We start from the raw sequence: 17,251 nt of genomic DNA, 5'->3' as shown, positions 1-17,251 counted from the left end.
ACAACATCATAATTCAACTTCTCTATATACTACAGCGTGCTCACCACCAAAATCTGGTTTCCATTCATCACCATACAGTTGGCCCCCTTTACCCATTTTGCCCTCTCCCCACCTCCTTCCCCTCTGATAACTTCTAATCTGTCCTCTGTATCTATGTGTTTGTTTTTGTTTTGTCATTTTTTTTTTATCTTGCACATGAGTGAAATTGTACAGTATTTGTCTTTCTCCATCCAACTCATTACACTTAGCATAATACCCTCAAGGTCCATCCATGTTGTGGCAAATGGCAAGATTCCATCTTTTTTTTGTGGCTGAGTAGTATTCCATGTATATGTACACCACAACATCTTGATCTCAGAATTAACTTCTTATAATGTGTACTGCAAATGAGGTTTTTAGTGACTGGAAGTTTATTAAGGACTGTCTCTGCCTTGTATTTTGGTATAACATTTCCAGCTTTACTTTGCATGGTCATTTGGTGATATTTAGGAATATCTGAAAATAGAAGGAAATGATTTTTGCTATGTTGATTTTTCATTACTTCCAGCTGAAATGTGCAGAGATCTGGAGCCTCAATGGTTTGGTTAAACACCTCTTCGGTAAACAGCTTCTGAAAGACAAGTCTGTCCGCTGTAGTGATTGGAATAATTTTCCTCTCACTGAGGATCAGAAACTGTATGCAGCCACGGATGCTTATGTATGTACCAGAGATCTTTAGACTATGATGTATTTTTTAAACCTTATAATAAATTACTTTAGAAAAATTTTATTGTGGTAGTGGCACAAACTCAACTAAAATATTTTAAATCAGTTTGACGTTAAGAATGCTTAGGGAGACATTTATTGAAATTGTTAATTCTCAATATTAATTAGGAAGTACCAATCAGTAGATTGTTTGTTCAATGGTAGTTATTTTTATTGTCATGAATCCAAAATAATGTCCAATTTGTATGTAAAAAATGTGAGTTCTCTGAAAACATGAAAGGCTAATAAGCCCAGACTGAGCAAGCACAAATGGTATTGATGATATTTATGATTTATAAGCAACTTCAGAATAAAAATAATTACAAGGCAGTTTCTATATTGAAGCTGGCCTTATTTCTTATATTTATATTTAAATGTGGTAAAAATTTAGGAAAATTGCCTCCAAATTTAGCTTTCCACTGCTGTTAGTCAGATGTATTTTCATGTTTATAGTGAAATATGGGTTTATCTTTATATATAGCATTATTGGGTTTTTTCCCCCAAGAAATATGTTTTGTGTCCCAGTGGATTTATTTTTCCCTAATTCATATTCATACTTGCATTTGTAGATGAATTTCTTGTTTCCTTTTTTGTGTCTATTTTTAGGAATAGAAACTCCTTTTATTTATAAACATAAAAAAATGCAGTTTTGTCGGGAAATAGTATGATAATTTTCCTTTATGTTCTGTTTAAAAAAATCTTAAAACTTGTTGAGAACTAACATGAGTTCTGTAGCAGTTTTATCTATTAAAAATTAGTGTGACTTGATTGTTTCTGTTAATAGTAAACCTAGAAGGAAGACTCTTTATACACTGACATTGTCAGCTGATTTCGTGAGATATAGGGAGTCGATATCTGTAGTCAAAACAGATTTCTCTTACTTGATTATATTTTCTTAGATTCCATTTGTAAGTTGTTTGGTTTGGATACCTGCTTATAATATTTGATGTTAAAAGTTGAAAACTTAAACTTTTATTTTAAGGCATAGATCATTTACTTTCTCTATTCTTGTAATTGGCGTGGTGAGTAAATGAAGACATTTAGATCTTTGTATAACATAATAGGTTGAATTCAGCTTTTTGGGTGCTTTGGGATTCATTGAGTTTTTGTAAAGATGGGACGTAGAGTTTTATTTTTGTTATCTTTAATATACTCTTTTCATTTTTCTGTTTTTCTATAGGCTGGTTTCATTATTTACCGAAAATTAGAAATTTTGGGTGATGCTGTGCAAATGTTTACTATAAATAGAGGTATGTTATGATCTAAAAGTAAAATTTGAATTTGCTCTTTTGTGAGGTTCATCTCCCAAAAGACAGTATTCACACATGTGCGAAGTCTTTAGTACTGTTACAACTTCTTGAGTGTCTGGGCAGTTTTGACATTAGTGTAAGATTGATTTGGCCAAAGCTTAGGGTTTCAGGCATGTAACTTTTGGCGAAGCAAGACTTACTACTTTTATTTTGTAGCTTCGCTGTTCATTAGGCTTCTAGAGTTGGGTCTTTGTGGCTTTGATAACATCAATGATACAGCCAACTGTCCCCCAGTCTGGAGATTATACATCCTTGCTACAAAAATTTAAAGTATGTAAGATTCTTTATAGTACCCTGGTTTAAATTTCTAAATTTTCTCCAGGGTAGGATAACTCTGCTGTTTTTCTCCAAAAACGATGACCACTTCATTCATCTTCAGTGCCTTTCTAAGATATCTTGATAGATTAGTGGTAGCAGACCTACATAGTAGAGTGGAAGAACAGAGGCTTTTGTGTCACATAGACCAGTGGTGGAATCCCAGCTCTGTGACCTGGAATTTACCTGTTTGCCCATGTTTGCAATGTGGGTGATAGCATAATATCTATTTAATAGAATAGTCATGAGCACGAAAAAGGACACAATATTCAAAGCACCTATATTGGTCTGTATAGAGTTGTTATTACTATTCTTATAGCTTCCTTTTGGAGATTTTAAATAATTGTGTTTGTTAAGATGTTAATTAAATTAGGTGATTTTGCTAAATAAACTTAAAAATATGGATGACTTCCTCATATAAAATTATATAATATCCTTTATAATTGTCATTGAGAAGGGATCTATATGCTGTCTGGTGTACCCTCCTTTATATTTTAAGGTAGAAGATTTCTTATACTTCTTTCTCTCCCTGGAAAGCCACTTCTAATGAGTGCCTGCTCACTGCCTGTAGCCAAAGGTGCCGTGACTAGAAATTATCCTGAGTAACTGAAGGAAATGATATGTTTTTGAAGCTGACCTACAGAACATTATAAGAACTTGTTTAACTCACATTAGAATTAAATTCAAAAGAGGAGATTCATGATTTTCTGATTTTGTAGTTTGCAGAATTGCTTGTAGGTTACTCCTGCAATTTTGTCTGATTAAAATGCTTCCGATGAATATTTAAGGTATTTCTCACTGAAGTAACATATATTTATAAGTCAGTACTGAAGTCATGGTGTCTGTGTACCTGTCACTGCAATACTACATTCTTTGATCCTCACTTTTATCCTCTGCTACATTGTCTGTGTAAGTATATTGTGCTATCCGAAGAGAAGTAACTTGACTAGGATCCCAGGGAATTTTAACTAAGATTACCATTCCTTTTTTTCTCTCCCTCCCTACCTTCCTTCCCGTTATTAAGCCAGAGGATTCAGCCTCCCCTTTCTTGAATTTCTCTGGTGGATACCCAGGTGGTATTTTCAAATGACCACTTTTGATTTGTATTGTAAGAATGTGTTTTTTTTCTTCTTATTAAAGGATAAAAGTAGATTAGAACATCAGAAAATAAAAGAATATTTGCACATTGTTTCTCACTGTTAAAATATTAGGTAGCTAATAAGCACTAAATGATATAGTAGTTAAATATGTATTTATTCACTTATTAAATGTTGTTGAGTGCTTTACAGTTTGGGAATACAGTACTAAACAAGACAGACATAATCTGTGTCCTTGGAGAGAAACCTACAGTTTTATGGGATATAGATGAACAAAAAAGGCAGCTGCAAGGTAGGGAGATGAGTGTTACGATGTGAGAGAACAAGATGCTTCTGTTGGCACATAGGAGAGACATCTAACACACACTTCTAGCTATTAGAGAATATTTTCTGGAGAAACTGATGTTTAAGGCAAGACCTGACATATGAGCAGGAGTTAGCTAGCTGAAGAATACAGGGAAAGTGTCGTAGGCGCAAGAAATAGACGTGCAGAGTTTCAGAGGTAAGCGAAATCATGGTATCAATAGACTATTGAAAGTAGTTCAGTTTGGTGAACTGTTGAAGATGACAGGGTGAGGCATGAAGGAGAAGCAGAAAAAGGAAAGCAGATAGGGCCGTGTTAAGGGTTTACCTTACCTCCTCAGAGCTGTTGAGTGTTTTAAACACAAGGGTGACATGAATTACATTAAAAATAATAATAATAACTTGGGCTGTAGAGCAGAAGATGGATAGTAGGAGGCAAGGATCACAGTAGGAAGACCTGTTAGGAGGTTGTGCCAGTAATTCAAGTGAGAGATGGTGGTGACCTTGCTTGGTTGGTTGTATTGAGGATGGAGAGAAGTGGATAGATTCAAAATACATTTAACAGAGCAGTAGAATTTGATGTGATGATGAGAGCCATGCGTGAAAGATCATTCCTGTGTTGTTGGCATGAGCAGCAGGGATGAAAAACATTGAAGAGGAGCAGCAAGATTTGGAGATAAGGAGTCATGCAGTTGACTTTAGATATGTTAAAGGAAGGCAGCCTGTGAGATCGCAAAGTGGAGGTGGCCAGTGGGCACTGAGATTTACAGCCTGTAACTCAGTTGACAGTGTGAATTAAAGAATTGGGAGTTAGAGATAAAGAATTGGGGCTTAGAATCTTGAGGAACTCGTAGTATTTAATGTTTGCATAGAGGAGGGGACACCAGAGGAGTTGCCATAGGCATAGAAGGAAATTAGGAGGTGTGGTTTGCAGAAGGCGAAGTGAAGAAGATGCTTTAAGTAGGAGGACGTTATCAACTGTTTTAAATTCTGCTGAGAGTTTGAGAAACTGAGGACTTACAATTAATCATTGGATTTGACAGTGAGGCAATCATCTATAACTCTCCACTACAGCAAAAGTGTACTGGGTGACAAAAGGGTGTTTCGAGGAGAGAGTGGTCATTTGGAGTGTGTGCTATAAAACAGAAAAGGGTCCATTGGCTTCAGTAACATGAAGGTGCTATAACCATAGCAAGAGTGGAGTAGTGGAATGATGTGGGTGGAAATCATATTAACATGAATAGAGGACTAAGTTAGAGCTAAGGAATGTGAGAAAGCATGTGTAAGCAACTTTTTTTAGAAGCTTGGTTTGGAAAGGGAATATTCATTTATTCATACAACATATTTGTTGAGTGTTTGTTATGATCAGGCAGTGTTCCAGTTGCTGGGGAAAATGCACTAAACAAAACAGACCAAGCCTCTTCAGTTGACTGAAGTGAGGGAATGAGCCCTGCGGACATCCGAGGGGAGAACCCAGCCGGCACAGGGGAAGGAAAGAGCAGAGCCTCTGAGGGTGGCTGCCTGCCTTGTCTGAGGGACACGAGTAGAACTGAAGTGAAATGAGTAAGGGTGAAAGTAGTAGGAAAATGAAACTAAAAAGGTAGCTTGGACCAGATCGTTTAGGGCCTTATAGGCTGTGATTCTGACTTAATATTTTATTAACTAAAATAAGCATTTACAGGATTTGGAACAGGAGAATGACAGGATTAAATTTTTATTTTACGAGGATTTTTCTGGCTGCTATCGGAGGGCGGGTGTTGAGGCGGGCAAGTCAGTTAGGAGACTCTTGCAGTCTCCAGGCAAGAGATGGTAACTGTTCAGACTAGGCTGGTAGCAATAGAGGAGGTGAGAAGTGGCAGACTGTGTATATATTTTCAAGGTATATATTGTGAAAGATTTGCGAGTGAATTCTCCATAGGGGGTAACAACCAAGATATGAATGGAAGGGCCAGTTACATTGGAAGAATTATGGGAAGAGCAGGTTTTGGTGAGAAAAATCTAGATTTCAGTTTTAGACATACTAAATTTTAGATGGTTGTCGATATTTAAGAAGATCGATTAGTTGGGAATGTGATTCTGTAGTTTAGGGGAAAGGTAGAGGTTGAAAATATAACTGGGAATCGTCAGCATACAGACGGTAGTTAAAACAGTGAAACTGGATGAGATAAAATAAGGAGTGAATGGAGTACAGAAGAGAAGAGGCCCAATTACTGACATCAAGAGCACACCAGCAGTCAGGAAGATGAGGAGAGTGCAGCCGAGAGGACTGAGAAGGGGCAGTCATGATGGAGAAAATACAGGAGAAGTGGTGTTCTGAAGATAAGTGAAGAAAATATTTTAAGCAGGAGGAAGTTACCAACTATTTTAAATACCTCTGAGGGTTGGAGTGAGATGAGGGCTAGAATTAACAATTAGATTTGACAGTATGGAGGCCATTGGTAACCTTTCCAAAGCAGGTCTGCTGTTTTGGTGGGATGGAAGCTTACTTGGCATCAGTTTAGGAGAAAAATGGGAGTAGAAAATTAAGACAGTGAGAATGGATACCTCTTTCAAGGAATTTTGCTGTAAAGAGAAGAGGGATATGAATACAGACTAATTAGCAGATTGGGGGTCGGAAAATGAGATAGTTCTCTTCTTCTTGTTTCTGTTTTCTTAGTGAAATAAAAGGTGAAGTTGTTCTCTGAGTGAAAGGAGGGACAAGCAGATGTTGGAGGCCTGGAGAGAAAGAAATAGCTGTGAAATAGTCATCTTGAGAGTGGGAAAGTGGGAAATGTAGAATAATTAACAGTGATTACTGAGGGTTCATTTGAGATCTGTGTCATGAATTTAAAGCAAAGTGAAGTGAGTCATTGAAGTTGTGTTTTATTTTCAGCTATATTCAACTGCTCGAGTGTAGGCATCAAGTTGGTAAAAAAGCTTGGTTTAATTAGAATGGGGGTTTTGTCAGGTAAGTCCCATGGAGAGAGGAAGGAGCAAAAGAGTTGAGAGTCCACAGAAGGGAATGATTACTACAATATGGGTAAGAAAGGAAAGTAAGACATGGTGGGGAGAGGGAGTGGGAAGGATAATGGGTAAGGAAAAGGTGGTGAGTCTGGATTTAGTTCTGAGAGTGTGCAAGAATTATATTGGGGCAAGCATGCTGATGTTCAGAGGGCGTAATGCCTACAATTGGAGTTTGGAAGAGTGGTGACTTTTGGCGATTATAAAGTCAAGGGTATGACTATGGGAATGGGTGGCTCAGGTCAGCTGAGGAGAATATTGTTGGAAATGGAGAGATCAAGGCACTGAAAAGGCCACACTTTTAGCTGGAGCATCTCTGTGAATGTTGAAATCACTAGGAGTTATCACAAGAGTAGTAGTGACGGGAAAGACAGTGAACTGGGTGCTAAAGCCTTCAATGAATGAAAGGATGTGATTTTTTTTTTTTTTTATTAATGTTATGATAGATTACAACCTTGTGAGATTTCAGTTGTACATTTTTGTTAGTCATGTTGTGGGTACACCGAAAGGATGTGATTTTGAGATCACGAGATTACTGCAGCAATCAGGAATAACAGGTGGTGTAATCCTATGTTATATGCTTCAGAGGAGCTGGACTTTCTAAAGGACGAGAGGAGTGTTGATGAAGAGTAAGAAATTCTGAGCAGGGGAGGGGTTTGGGAAAGGAAGGCAGGTTTTGTGGTGTTGGTGGAGAATGGTGTACCAGACAGAATGAAGTTGAGAGTTTGGAAGGTGCTCACTGATTAGAAAGACTTGCATTTTATTTGGGTGATGACTGGCAATGAGGGCAATGAAGAATGGCTGTTGGGTAGAGTTATGTTTAAGAAACTGTATTTAATAAGTAGCAGCCCACATGGTGTTGCATTGATTTCTGATTTTGAAATGGTGGCAGATGAGTTCAGAGTCTCATTTCTACTTTCTTTTCTGCCTAGGTTGATAACCACTGGGTTGTAATATGTATGAATGCACATCACTTGGAATTTACTCTAAAATTTAAATAGCGAAATTTGAAAGGGAAGTAAAGTGACTGAGGTGATTTGGGTATAGGATAAGGAAGTCTTTTTGTTGGAATTCATTTAAAGAAAGAAAATGAACATGTGAGCCCTAATGCTGTTTAAATAAATGGCTAAATAAATATTTCTGCTTTGTGGTTTGAAAATTAATATTGATTCTATTTTTCCAGAGGAGGAACTTCTTTTTGGTGACGTGAGGAAACAGTTGACTTCAATCTCCGAGGAGATGATGGATCTGGCTAAGCGTCTTCCTGACACTTTCAGAAAGTTGGAAAATCCACAGAGGTTAAATCTTATCTGTTTTTATCGATTCTGTTGCTTCTTAGTGCATTTTCCTATATATGAAAAATTACTGTTTGTTAGGGTAGACTCAAATAAATTTGCTTGAATACGTGCACACAGACTGACATATAAATTTGAGAAATATCTTCCAGTTGTTAAATTGTGCATCAAACATTTTAAGACTTTTCTGTCTGCTCTATAGGATGTTTTATGAAACCCAGTAAAATAAAATTCATAAGTCCACATGAAGTAAAATATTTAAGATTCAAAGTTGTGTTTTTCTGTCTGTTTATGGGCATCTATCCTTTAATTATATTTATAGTTTGGTCACTTGAAATCTACAAATAAAAGCAACTTTTAGACATCAGTAGACAATTAGAACAAGAGGCATTCAGCTTTTAAAGATCTTTTTATAGCTAAAGCACTAGATAACTTGAGATATTTGGATTAATAGACGTTGGACTACTGGTGCTGTGTAATTACTTCTTCTAAAAGCAGGAATGCTCTTGAACAGAGAATGATTACGATGTGGTAATATAATTTTGAGGCAAAAATACTTTGTAGAAATGTGAAGCAGTTAGTTGAAATAGAATTCTGATTCTGACAAAATGCGATGTTACTGTATTCTTTTTTGGATGCAATTTGTGATATATTTTGATTGAGAGATTTCAAAATATGATAAAGAAATTTAGCTCTTTTTCAGAGTCATTTTTCCTCCTAGCCATTTCTTTTAGTAGTTTTTATGTAACTGAGAATTTCTGGAAGATAATGGGGAAGGGTTACCAGTAAAGCCATTTCCTATTCATTTTTACATTTTTCCCTTCATGAAAGAAGAAAAATCACCATTTACGTGATGTGTACATGCATTTCAGATCTTTGTTCTAGCAATTAAAGTATCTACTGAATGTAAATTGCATATGCTTAATGCTTTGCTTTGTAACACCAAAGCTAAATAGGTTTTCTTAAAATTTGAGAATAGGAAATACTAGATATATTTTTAGTAAAGATAAATCTTGTAAAGTTTTAGTGTCAAAACAACAACTAGTTAAATCTCTTATTTTAGATTCTTTGTAACAAGTCTACAGTAATACCTGACTTATCTAGATTACACTTCAGAACCAGAGGGGACCAAAAAGGCCTCTGAACAGCCAAAATATGTGCCGTCAGCATGAATTCAAGCTCAGTGAATTCCAGTGGAGTGCATGAGGCCACATTCAGAACATGTTTGCTTTTCATTTATAGATACAGTTTTACAAGCTTGGATATCCAGTTAAAATGAAAACCAGGTATGGATGAGGAATGGTATGCACATGACAACAGCTGGAAGTTACAGCTGGCAGTCTGTGGAGTGGACAAACTGTAAGAATTAGAACTAAGAACTCTTAAAATAGAGTGGTTTGTGGTTTGTTACTGCAGGGAACAGCTTTCTGCTTCAGTGGATCTGGAGGGTATTGAATTATACAGTATGACTTAGTCATTGATTTAAATTCAGTGCATATCTGTTGCATTGCCGTCATGTACTTGACATTCTGCTGGGTGCGGAGACTGTCTGCAGGCTACTAATATGCATAATAACAATCCTAAGAAAGAAGGAAAAGTACACTATGCCTTATGGAAGAAGGCAGGACGGCCTTTGATATTTGTTAGGGTAAATTGTTATCTTACATGAAACGTGTCATTTTCTGATGTTAGCACAGGATAAATGAGCCCTTGTAGTCTTGTCAGTCAATCTGTATGTCACTGTTGCTGTGTTTATATGTGGCAGCATTCCTCATGCATTTAACAAGTAAACTGTGTCACGTATCTGTTTCTACTAAAGTATTTTGGCATACCTTGGGGATATTGTGGGATCGGTTCTAGACTGTGGCAGTAAGGTATTATTGCAATAAAGCGAGTCCCATGAATTTTTTGGTTTCCCAGTGCACATAAAAGTTATGTTTACACTATTCTGTAGTCTGTTAAGTATGCAATAGCTTTATGTCTGTAAAACAAAGTGCATACCTTAATTAAAAAATACTTTATTGCTAAAAAAATGCTAACCATCATCTGCACCTTCAATGCATGGTAATCTTTTTGCTGGTGAAGGGACTTATGAAAAACATAGTATCTGTGAAGTACAGTAAAGTGAAGTGCAATAAAATGAGTTTTGCCTGTTGTTCTTATATTTGAATACCTGTGTGTAATGCTAAACATTCTTTATAAGATGTAAAAAATTTTAGAGTGTTAGAATTAGTGAGTTTTTAGGTTTTGAACTTAATTTTCCTTTTGATTTTGTTTGTGTTGATGTAGACTTTGTCATCTTAAGCTTGAATCCAACTTTGGAGTGCTGTTAATGGTGCTATTTTTACTATGGAAATAACTCATGAAACAACTCAGCATTTTTGATAGTTTATTTCCATGAATGATCAAATTTTTATTTGAATCATCAATATAAAACTTAAAAAGTCATGTCAGATTCTATTAACTATTGATTTTAATACAAAAATTAGAAGAGCTAAACAAAAGCATTAGTTAAATAGTAAAATGTCTCTTTGCTCTTCATATTCCCTTTTCTCCCTCTAATTTCCACTTTTATGAAGTAACTAAAAATTACTTTAATAAGGCCTCTAACCAACAAATAAGATAGTGTGCCTCATTTTACACTCCAGTGGTGGTTTTCCTTTGCAGTTAACCAGGTTTGGTTATAGTATAGCCATTTAAAATCACTAAGTCATATAAAGTACAAGCTGCATACTAGATATCTAATAGAATCACTGATTTAAAATAAATAACAGAAGTGCTCCAGGGACAAAGGTTGACTGAGAAAGGAAAGGAGGGAACTTTCTGGAGGGATTGTAATGTTCCATATTTTAATAAGGACTTTGGTTACGTGGGTGCATGCATGTACACTTAAGACTTGCAAATGTTATATTAGTAAATGTAATTAAGGAGTTGAGTTCATATTTATTCATATAGATTCATATACGTCTTTTCCATGTTTTCTTGCTTGTTATATTTGTCCACTGATGGGAACATTGTTTTTCTATTCCAAAGAATATGTTTAGTTTTGAGGTTTTTGAAGATGCAAAATAGCATCATTTTTGAATTAAAACATAAATACTCTTATGTATTGGGACTGGTAATTGATCAGTAAATTGAAAAAGTTAGGTAAAACATGGGATCCTAAAAATGTTCTTTTGACTTAACATATTAATGTATATTTGGTTCCTAATCTTTTGATAACATAATGGCTTTTTCATGCATTATAGGCCTGCTGCTTGGAGTTCTGAGTGTTTCTTGTTTAAAGCACACCCGGAATATATCATCTACAATTTCCAGTTTCATTTTGTTTAAATGTACAGGAGTGAAAACTTAAGACACTTGAAGCAATCTGAATGCAGAGTCCTAGGAGTTTTTCAGATTTTTCCTCCAAACTTTTATAGTTCTTTTGACTATAGTTAATCAGATAGAACTTTTTATTTAAAAAGGAAATTTGGAAAGTCCACGTGTTCAACTTAGAATCCAATGAAATAGTTTTTTTTTTTTTTGGTGGTCATTTATCGTTGACTTGATTTACATTTAATTTGATTACCATAAAGAGTATAACTGGTATAAGCAGTTACTTTGGGACCAAACACTGCTAATGCTTAGTAAGCATACATGTCAACTGTTGAATGCAGAAGTGCCTTACTGTACTAGACAGGAGCTCACAAGCTATTCACATATGGGGGAATTAGGGAATGAAGAGCAGCTTTAATCCAATGTGTCCTTTAAGTGAAAGTTTAGAAAGCTTCTACTTGTTTAAAATGCATTAAAACTTGTCCTTATAGTTAATTAAAATTGTAATGCAATTAAAATTGAATTAGCCTCTCTTAAAATTTTTATAGGGTTTCTGTACTGTTGAAGGATATTTCAGAAAATCTCGATTCATTGAGGAAGATGATATTTGGTTCTACCGAGACCGAATTGAAGCCTAGCGGCAATTCTAACTTACTACCATTGGGAGACCCGACTGCTGGTGGAGTACTACAGAAACAAATTAGAGAACATAAAATTTTTACTGAAGTTAAAGATGAGACATGGGACACAACACTGGATAATTTCATTAAACATGATGGAGAAAATGTACTTGGAAATGAAGTGAAAAGAAAAGACGATGAATTTGAAGATGAACTAGAAGCCAATAAGTTGAAAGAGGAAACAGAAAGAATTATGTCATTAGATATCACAGAATATGAACTCCAAATTTTGGAACAGCAGGCTCAGGAAAAAAATCTTAGTGATGTTACTTACAAATCTCCTGAGGTACTAAATCAAGAGAAAACAATTTCATTCACTATTAGGGGTTGGCAGATTTTTTTTCTGTAAAGGGGCAGATAGTAAATATTTTAGGCTTTGCAGACCACACAGTCTCTGTTGTAACTACTCAGTTCTGCCAATTTAGTGTGAAAACAACTATAGACAAATGTAAACAAATAAACCTGTCTACATTTCGTTAAAACTTTGTTTACAAAGACAAAAAGCGGGCTGGATTTGGCTTGTGACCCATAGTTTACTGCTCCTTACTTAGTATAATAAGCAGCATCGTATAGTCTTATAGTGGAAAGATTTTATAGTGTCAATACGTATTTGTTGTAATTTGCTATTTTAGCTTTTTTCTTGCTTTTTACATAACAGGTATCTCTGCTTTTTGTGGATTCCCGACATACCTTCTAGTGCTTACTCTCCCAAACCTGATTTTGGGGAGTATTTTTATTTCCTCATATGGGTTTTCTCTACTTGTTATTGTGAGAGGGTTTCTAATAAACTGATGTTTTTTGCTTGACTCTAACCTTTTCTGTCATCTGGAGAGTCACCAATCCATGTTTTTTTCTTAATAGATTATTGTTAAATATTCCATATTCTCAACTTCATGTTTAGATTTCTAATTATTATGTTCTGATTCAATTAAGTTGTGAAATTATGTTTTTCTCCTGGCTAAGTTATGCGTAGTTTTTGAAACAGTGAAGTTGTGTTAGAGGAATTATTGTGTTTCTTTTATTATAAAGACACATCATAAAAAGAGATATCATATAGCTGTATACTTTTATCACATAATTGTTGTTCATCAGTTAAGAAAATTACCTAGAGTGCCCATATTTGGTAGAATTTTATGCATTTTCTTTTGCAGTAACTTTTTAAAATTAGATTTGCAAGTCATTTATTAGGGTTATTTCCTCCTCAGTTTTCTAATGGCGCTCAAAGTCTCAGTGTTTAAAAAATTGTCTATGTTTGGTAACTGTGTTAGCAATCACTTCTATCAGTGTATAAATGCATTTTGTTTTAAAGTTGTTTTCAAACTATTCTCATACCAACCACTTCTAAGACAGATTCCCCTTTGGGGAAATATCTTTTGCTAACGTCTGCATTAGTCTTTCATTTTCTAGAAATTTCTCATTAGGTATACACTTTAGAATGATATGTTTCATATAATGATACAGAATTGTGATCAGGATTTCATGATCTGACTGATATCTTTTATCCCAATTCTTGCCAATTTTTATTCTGCAATAATTATTAGCATTTTTTTCCTTTAGTCATTAAAGACCCCATTTAAAAAGTAAAAGAATTTTTCTCTTGTATAAAACTTACAGTCTTTTCTTAAGGCTTAGTTTTTGCAGGCTAATTAAGGCTGTACTTCCTTTTCCTACTTTCAACGTAAACATTAGACATATTGGGGAATGCTTTTTCTATATATGTTTTGTGGGTTTCTTTTGTGCAGGTTCCATGCTTTTGGACACTTGCTTCCTGGGGATTGCCAAATTATTGTTAAAGCTCCTTATATCCAAACATAGGCTATGTCTGAATAAATAAACTTTTGTGACACTGTTTTTCAAATACGTGTAGATGCTATTTGTAAAATAGCAATTTATTTAAAGGTATTATTACAATCATAGTAGCTTTTGGTGATCTTTTTTTAAATCAGTGGATATAAAAGAACACCTGTTGTTGCTGGCTTTGTACAGAATTTTCCAACATTGCAAAGAAGTTGCTGTAGTCAAAAACTTTGGGAAACACAGTTTGACATTTTTTAACCATGGTTGAACTTGTCATTTTGTATTCTCATTTAGAGGGTGGGCTTTATTTCAAGTCTGTTTATCTTGTCTATCTTTCCAATTATATTTCTTTCTGTTTTTTTTTGGTTCTTTGTTTCTTTCTTTGTTTTTATGTTTATTTTTCCTTCTCTTTCTGCCTCCCTACTACCCTCTCTCCCTTTTTACCTACGTATCATATAAACATAAATATGTCATATAAATTTATCTGCTAGAGAAGAAGAGGAAGTTGTCTAAAGATATCTAGTGTATAGGAACTTTATTTTGTAGAAAAGAGGGTATGAAGTCAATTATATTGGAAATTAATGTTTGAAATACTTTTTTTTAAAGCATGTATCCTCCAAGGATAATGAAGAGGATGTATCTTATATAATTGAAAGTGATGAAGATTTAGAAATGGAGATGCTTAAGGTATGTTTAAAAGTATAGAAAATTACTTCCAGTTATTTCCAAAGGATATGTAATTAAGTAAAGTATTACCTAATTCTAAACTGGTCCCACCACAATGAGGTTGCTATCAATTATGTAACATTATATTTTTTCCAGTTCATATTTCTTTACAGCTTTATATGTCTATGAATAATATTTTAGTGATAGTATACTAATTTTTACATACTAGAAAGCATGCTACTATGTTTTCTCTGTTCCCTCTTAGGTCACTTTCTTTTCATCTTTTTCTGGAATGTGGGTAGTGATTCAGCTCTCCAGTATTGAAATAAGTTTCTCTTTCTTCCCATCTATGTATGTCCCCTTTTATTTGGAAGTTCTATTTTGATACATTCAATATTCATCTCTACTTTCTTTGGTTTTATTTACTATGGATATTTTATATTTATTATATATAATTTTCTAATGTTTTAGATGATTCCGTTTTCCCCAATTTTATTATATAAGTTGAAAATATTATTTTATAATTTATGTATTTTCTACCCCTTCACTCAACCTCCAGTTTCTTTTTTAGGTTTTGTGAACTAAGGATGGACAATAAGAAAGAAAAGCAAAAATTTAGCCAAATTAAATGAAAAATGAAGAAAAATACAGTAGTTCACTATTATGCATACTTTTTATTCTTCATCTTTAGGTCAATGTGATTTTTGTTTTTTTGAAATGAGGTTAGGTTCCTGATTCTTTAGTTTTGAGACAGCGTAGTGAGTAGTGATTAGGAATGTGGATTCTGAATTTAGATGTGGGTTTGAATACCAGCTTCTCCATTTATTAGCTGTGTGATTTTGGGCAAGTTTCTTAGCCTTTGTGATACTCAGTTAACAGTTGTAATTATTATTTAAGGTGTTACTTGTGAAGAGCTTAGTATAGAGTCTGGAATTTTTAAGTGTCCAGTAAATATGAGCTAACACTAATAACAGAACGTAAATACCAAATTATATTCCTTCATTGATTAACCATTTCTCTGAGGAGTACTGTTCAAGTAGTGCATTTATAGGATACTTGTGTACTTCTACAAACTTATATATTGAACCTCTTAGAAGGCAATCTGGATGCCCATATGAAAGAACTTTATTTTCAAAATGCTTTTCTAAGTATGTTTGTTGACTTGAATAAAAAATCAGGAACAGAATCACATTTTTCCCCTTTCCAGGCTTGAAATGAATACACTTTTTTTAAACCTTTAAAGTCAAATTTATTAAATGGAAGGTTTAATAAAAAGAGAAAATGACAACTGTGGTTTAGTAATTCTTCCTGTCACTTCTCAGTAAAAAATTTTGGAGGTGAAATAGTTTTGAAATATCCTAACACTCTTTAAATTGATCGTCTTCACTTAGAGGAGGAAATCAGATATTGTCAAAATAAAAACAAATAACTTTATTTCACATTTGTAATATTCCTTTCCTAAAGTTATTTGAATCTTTTTGTTGTTGTTGTTTTGACGCTTCCAAAACCACATTTATTGTTTGTTTATGATTTAAACCTTATGCTTACTCAAAAAGGATGTGACTGACACTGACACGTGATATAGAGAAACTCATTACAAAGGTAACATTAAAACCCACATTGGCCCTTTCAGAATTGAAAACATTGAAGTGTGATAAAGAAAAAATGTTTCAAGTTATCTAAAGTCAAAATTTATGATAACTTTCCCCAGAGACAGTTCATTATATGCTATTAATGAACACTGTTCATGCTGAAAGTATTCCATCTTTGGCCTTGTGCCTTAGAAACCATTCTTGAGCTCATATTTAAACTGGAGCACACATGTTCTTTTGTGGTATTGCTTGCACATCTGCCAGCTTTGAACAAAATTGTAGGCTCTGTAAATAATACTCCTTTTGTGTTTGGTGAAAAAGATATGACACTGTTGATGGTTTTGCTTTTAAAATTTCTTTTAAACTTCCAGACTTTAGAAAACCTAAATACTGTCACGGTAGATCCAATTCATTCAAAAGGCACAGAAATGGAAGGAAATCTGGATGTTCCTTTTGAAGATGAGGAAGATGAGAGTGAAGCTGTTGAAGAGGAAGAAGAAGATGATGAAGGTAAGCACTGTAATACGTTTGGAATGACTCACCTCTGATACTTAGCACTGAATTTGATTTAGAGTCTAGTTTTTAAACCTTTGGGAGGTTAAGGATTTTGTGATATTGTTAATTAGGTCCTAAAAACTTGTTACTAAATTCCTCAGTATTTTGGTCTCCATAAAGCACAATCTTACTACTTATAAAGGAGAGTAATAGAAGTGTTGTGTCATTTGGTGAACATGGTGATGTGAAATTTTTCGTCCTGAATTTTATATTTGGTTTGTTAAAATCATAAAAAAATCATTAATTATATTAAACGTTATTGTAAATGGCGTAGATACGTAGTGTCTCTTCTTCAGGAGCTTATTACTTAAAACAGGTTGTACAGGAACAAATAGCAAAATGGACTAATTTTCATGCTGTGTATGCTAACCATAGTAAAGAATCCACTAAATGAACCTTCTGTTATTTAAGTGTAAGTAATAGCATTAATTGTAGCAAACTGTGGGATCTTCTCATAAAGAGAACTCTCTCTAGAGCTGGATTTCATCAGTGTTACAAAGTGGAAAATTTTAAATGTATTTTGTATGTGGAAGATATATGAAGATGTTAAAAAAATTGTTTTTCCCTTTTTCTTGTCTC

General features: G+C 34.3%; 1 protein-coding gene across 40 annotated transcripts in view; it reads left to right on the top strand.

The window, feature by feature from the left end:
- WRN (WRN RecQ like helicase) overlaps positions 1-17,251 on the top strand; it is a 124,655-nt gene that overhangs the window by 31,656 nt on the left and 75,748 nt on the right. For 33 of the 40 annotated variants that reach the window (XM_070253425.1, XM_070253431.1, XM_070253416.1 and 30 more), the window contains 6 exons: positions 548-697; positions 1,925-1,994; positions 7,953-8,067; positions 11,931-12,348; positions 14,466-14,546; positions 16,489-16,627. In XM_070253425.1, the coding sequence (XP_070109526.1) occupies positions 548-697; positions 1,925-1,994; positions 7,953-8,067; positions 11,931-12,348; positions 14,466-14,546; positions 16,489-16,627 (973 nt within the window). Of the gene's footprint in view, positions 1-547; positions 698-1,924; positions 1,995-7,952; positions 8,068-9,306; positions 9,424-11,930; positions 12,349-14,465; positions 14,547-16,488; positions 16,628-17,251 lie in introns of those variants that run through there. The other 7 variants (XM_070253446.1, XM_070253441.1, XM_070253444.1 and 4 more) reach the window with 2 other exon arrangements.

The sequence above is a fragment of the Equus caballus genome, chromosome 27 (genome assembly GCF_041296265.1).
Source record: "Equus caballus isolate H_3958 breed thoroughbred chromosome 27, TB-T2T, whole genome shotgun sequence".
NCBI lineage: Eukaryota > Metazoa > Chordata > Mammalia > Perissodactyla > Equidae > Equus > Equus caballus.
This window is presented reverse-complemented; position numbering and strand designations above follow the sequence as displayed.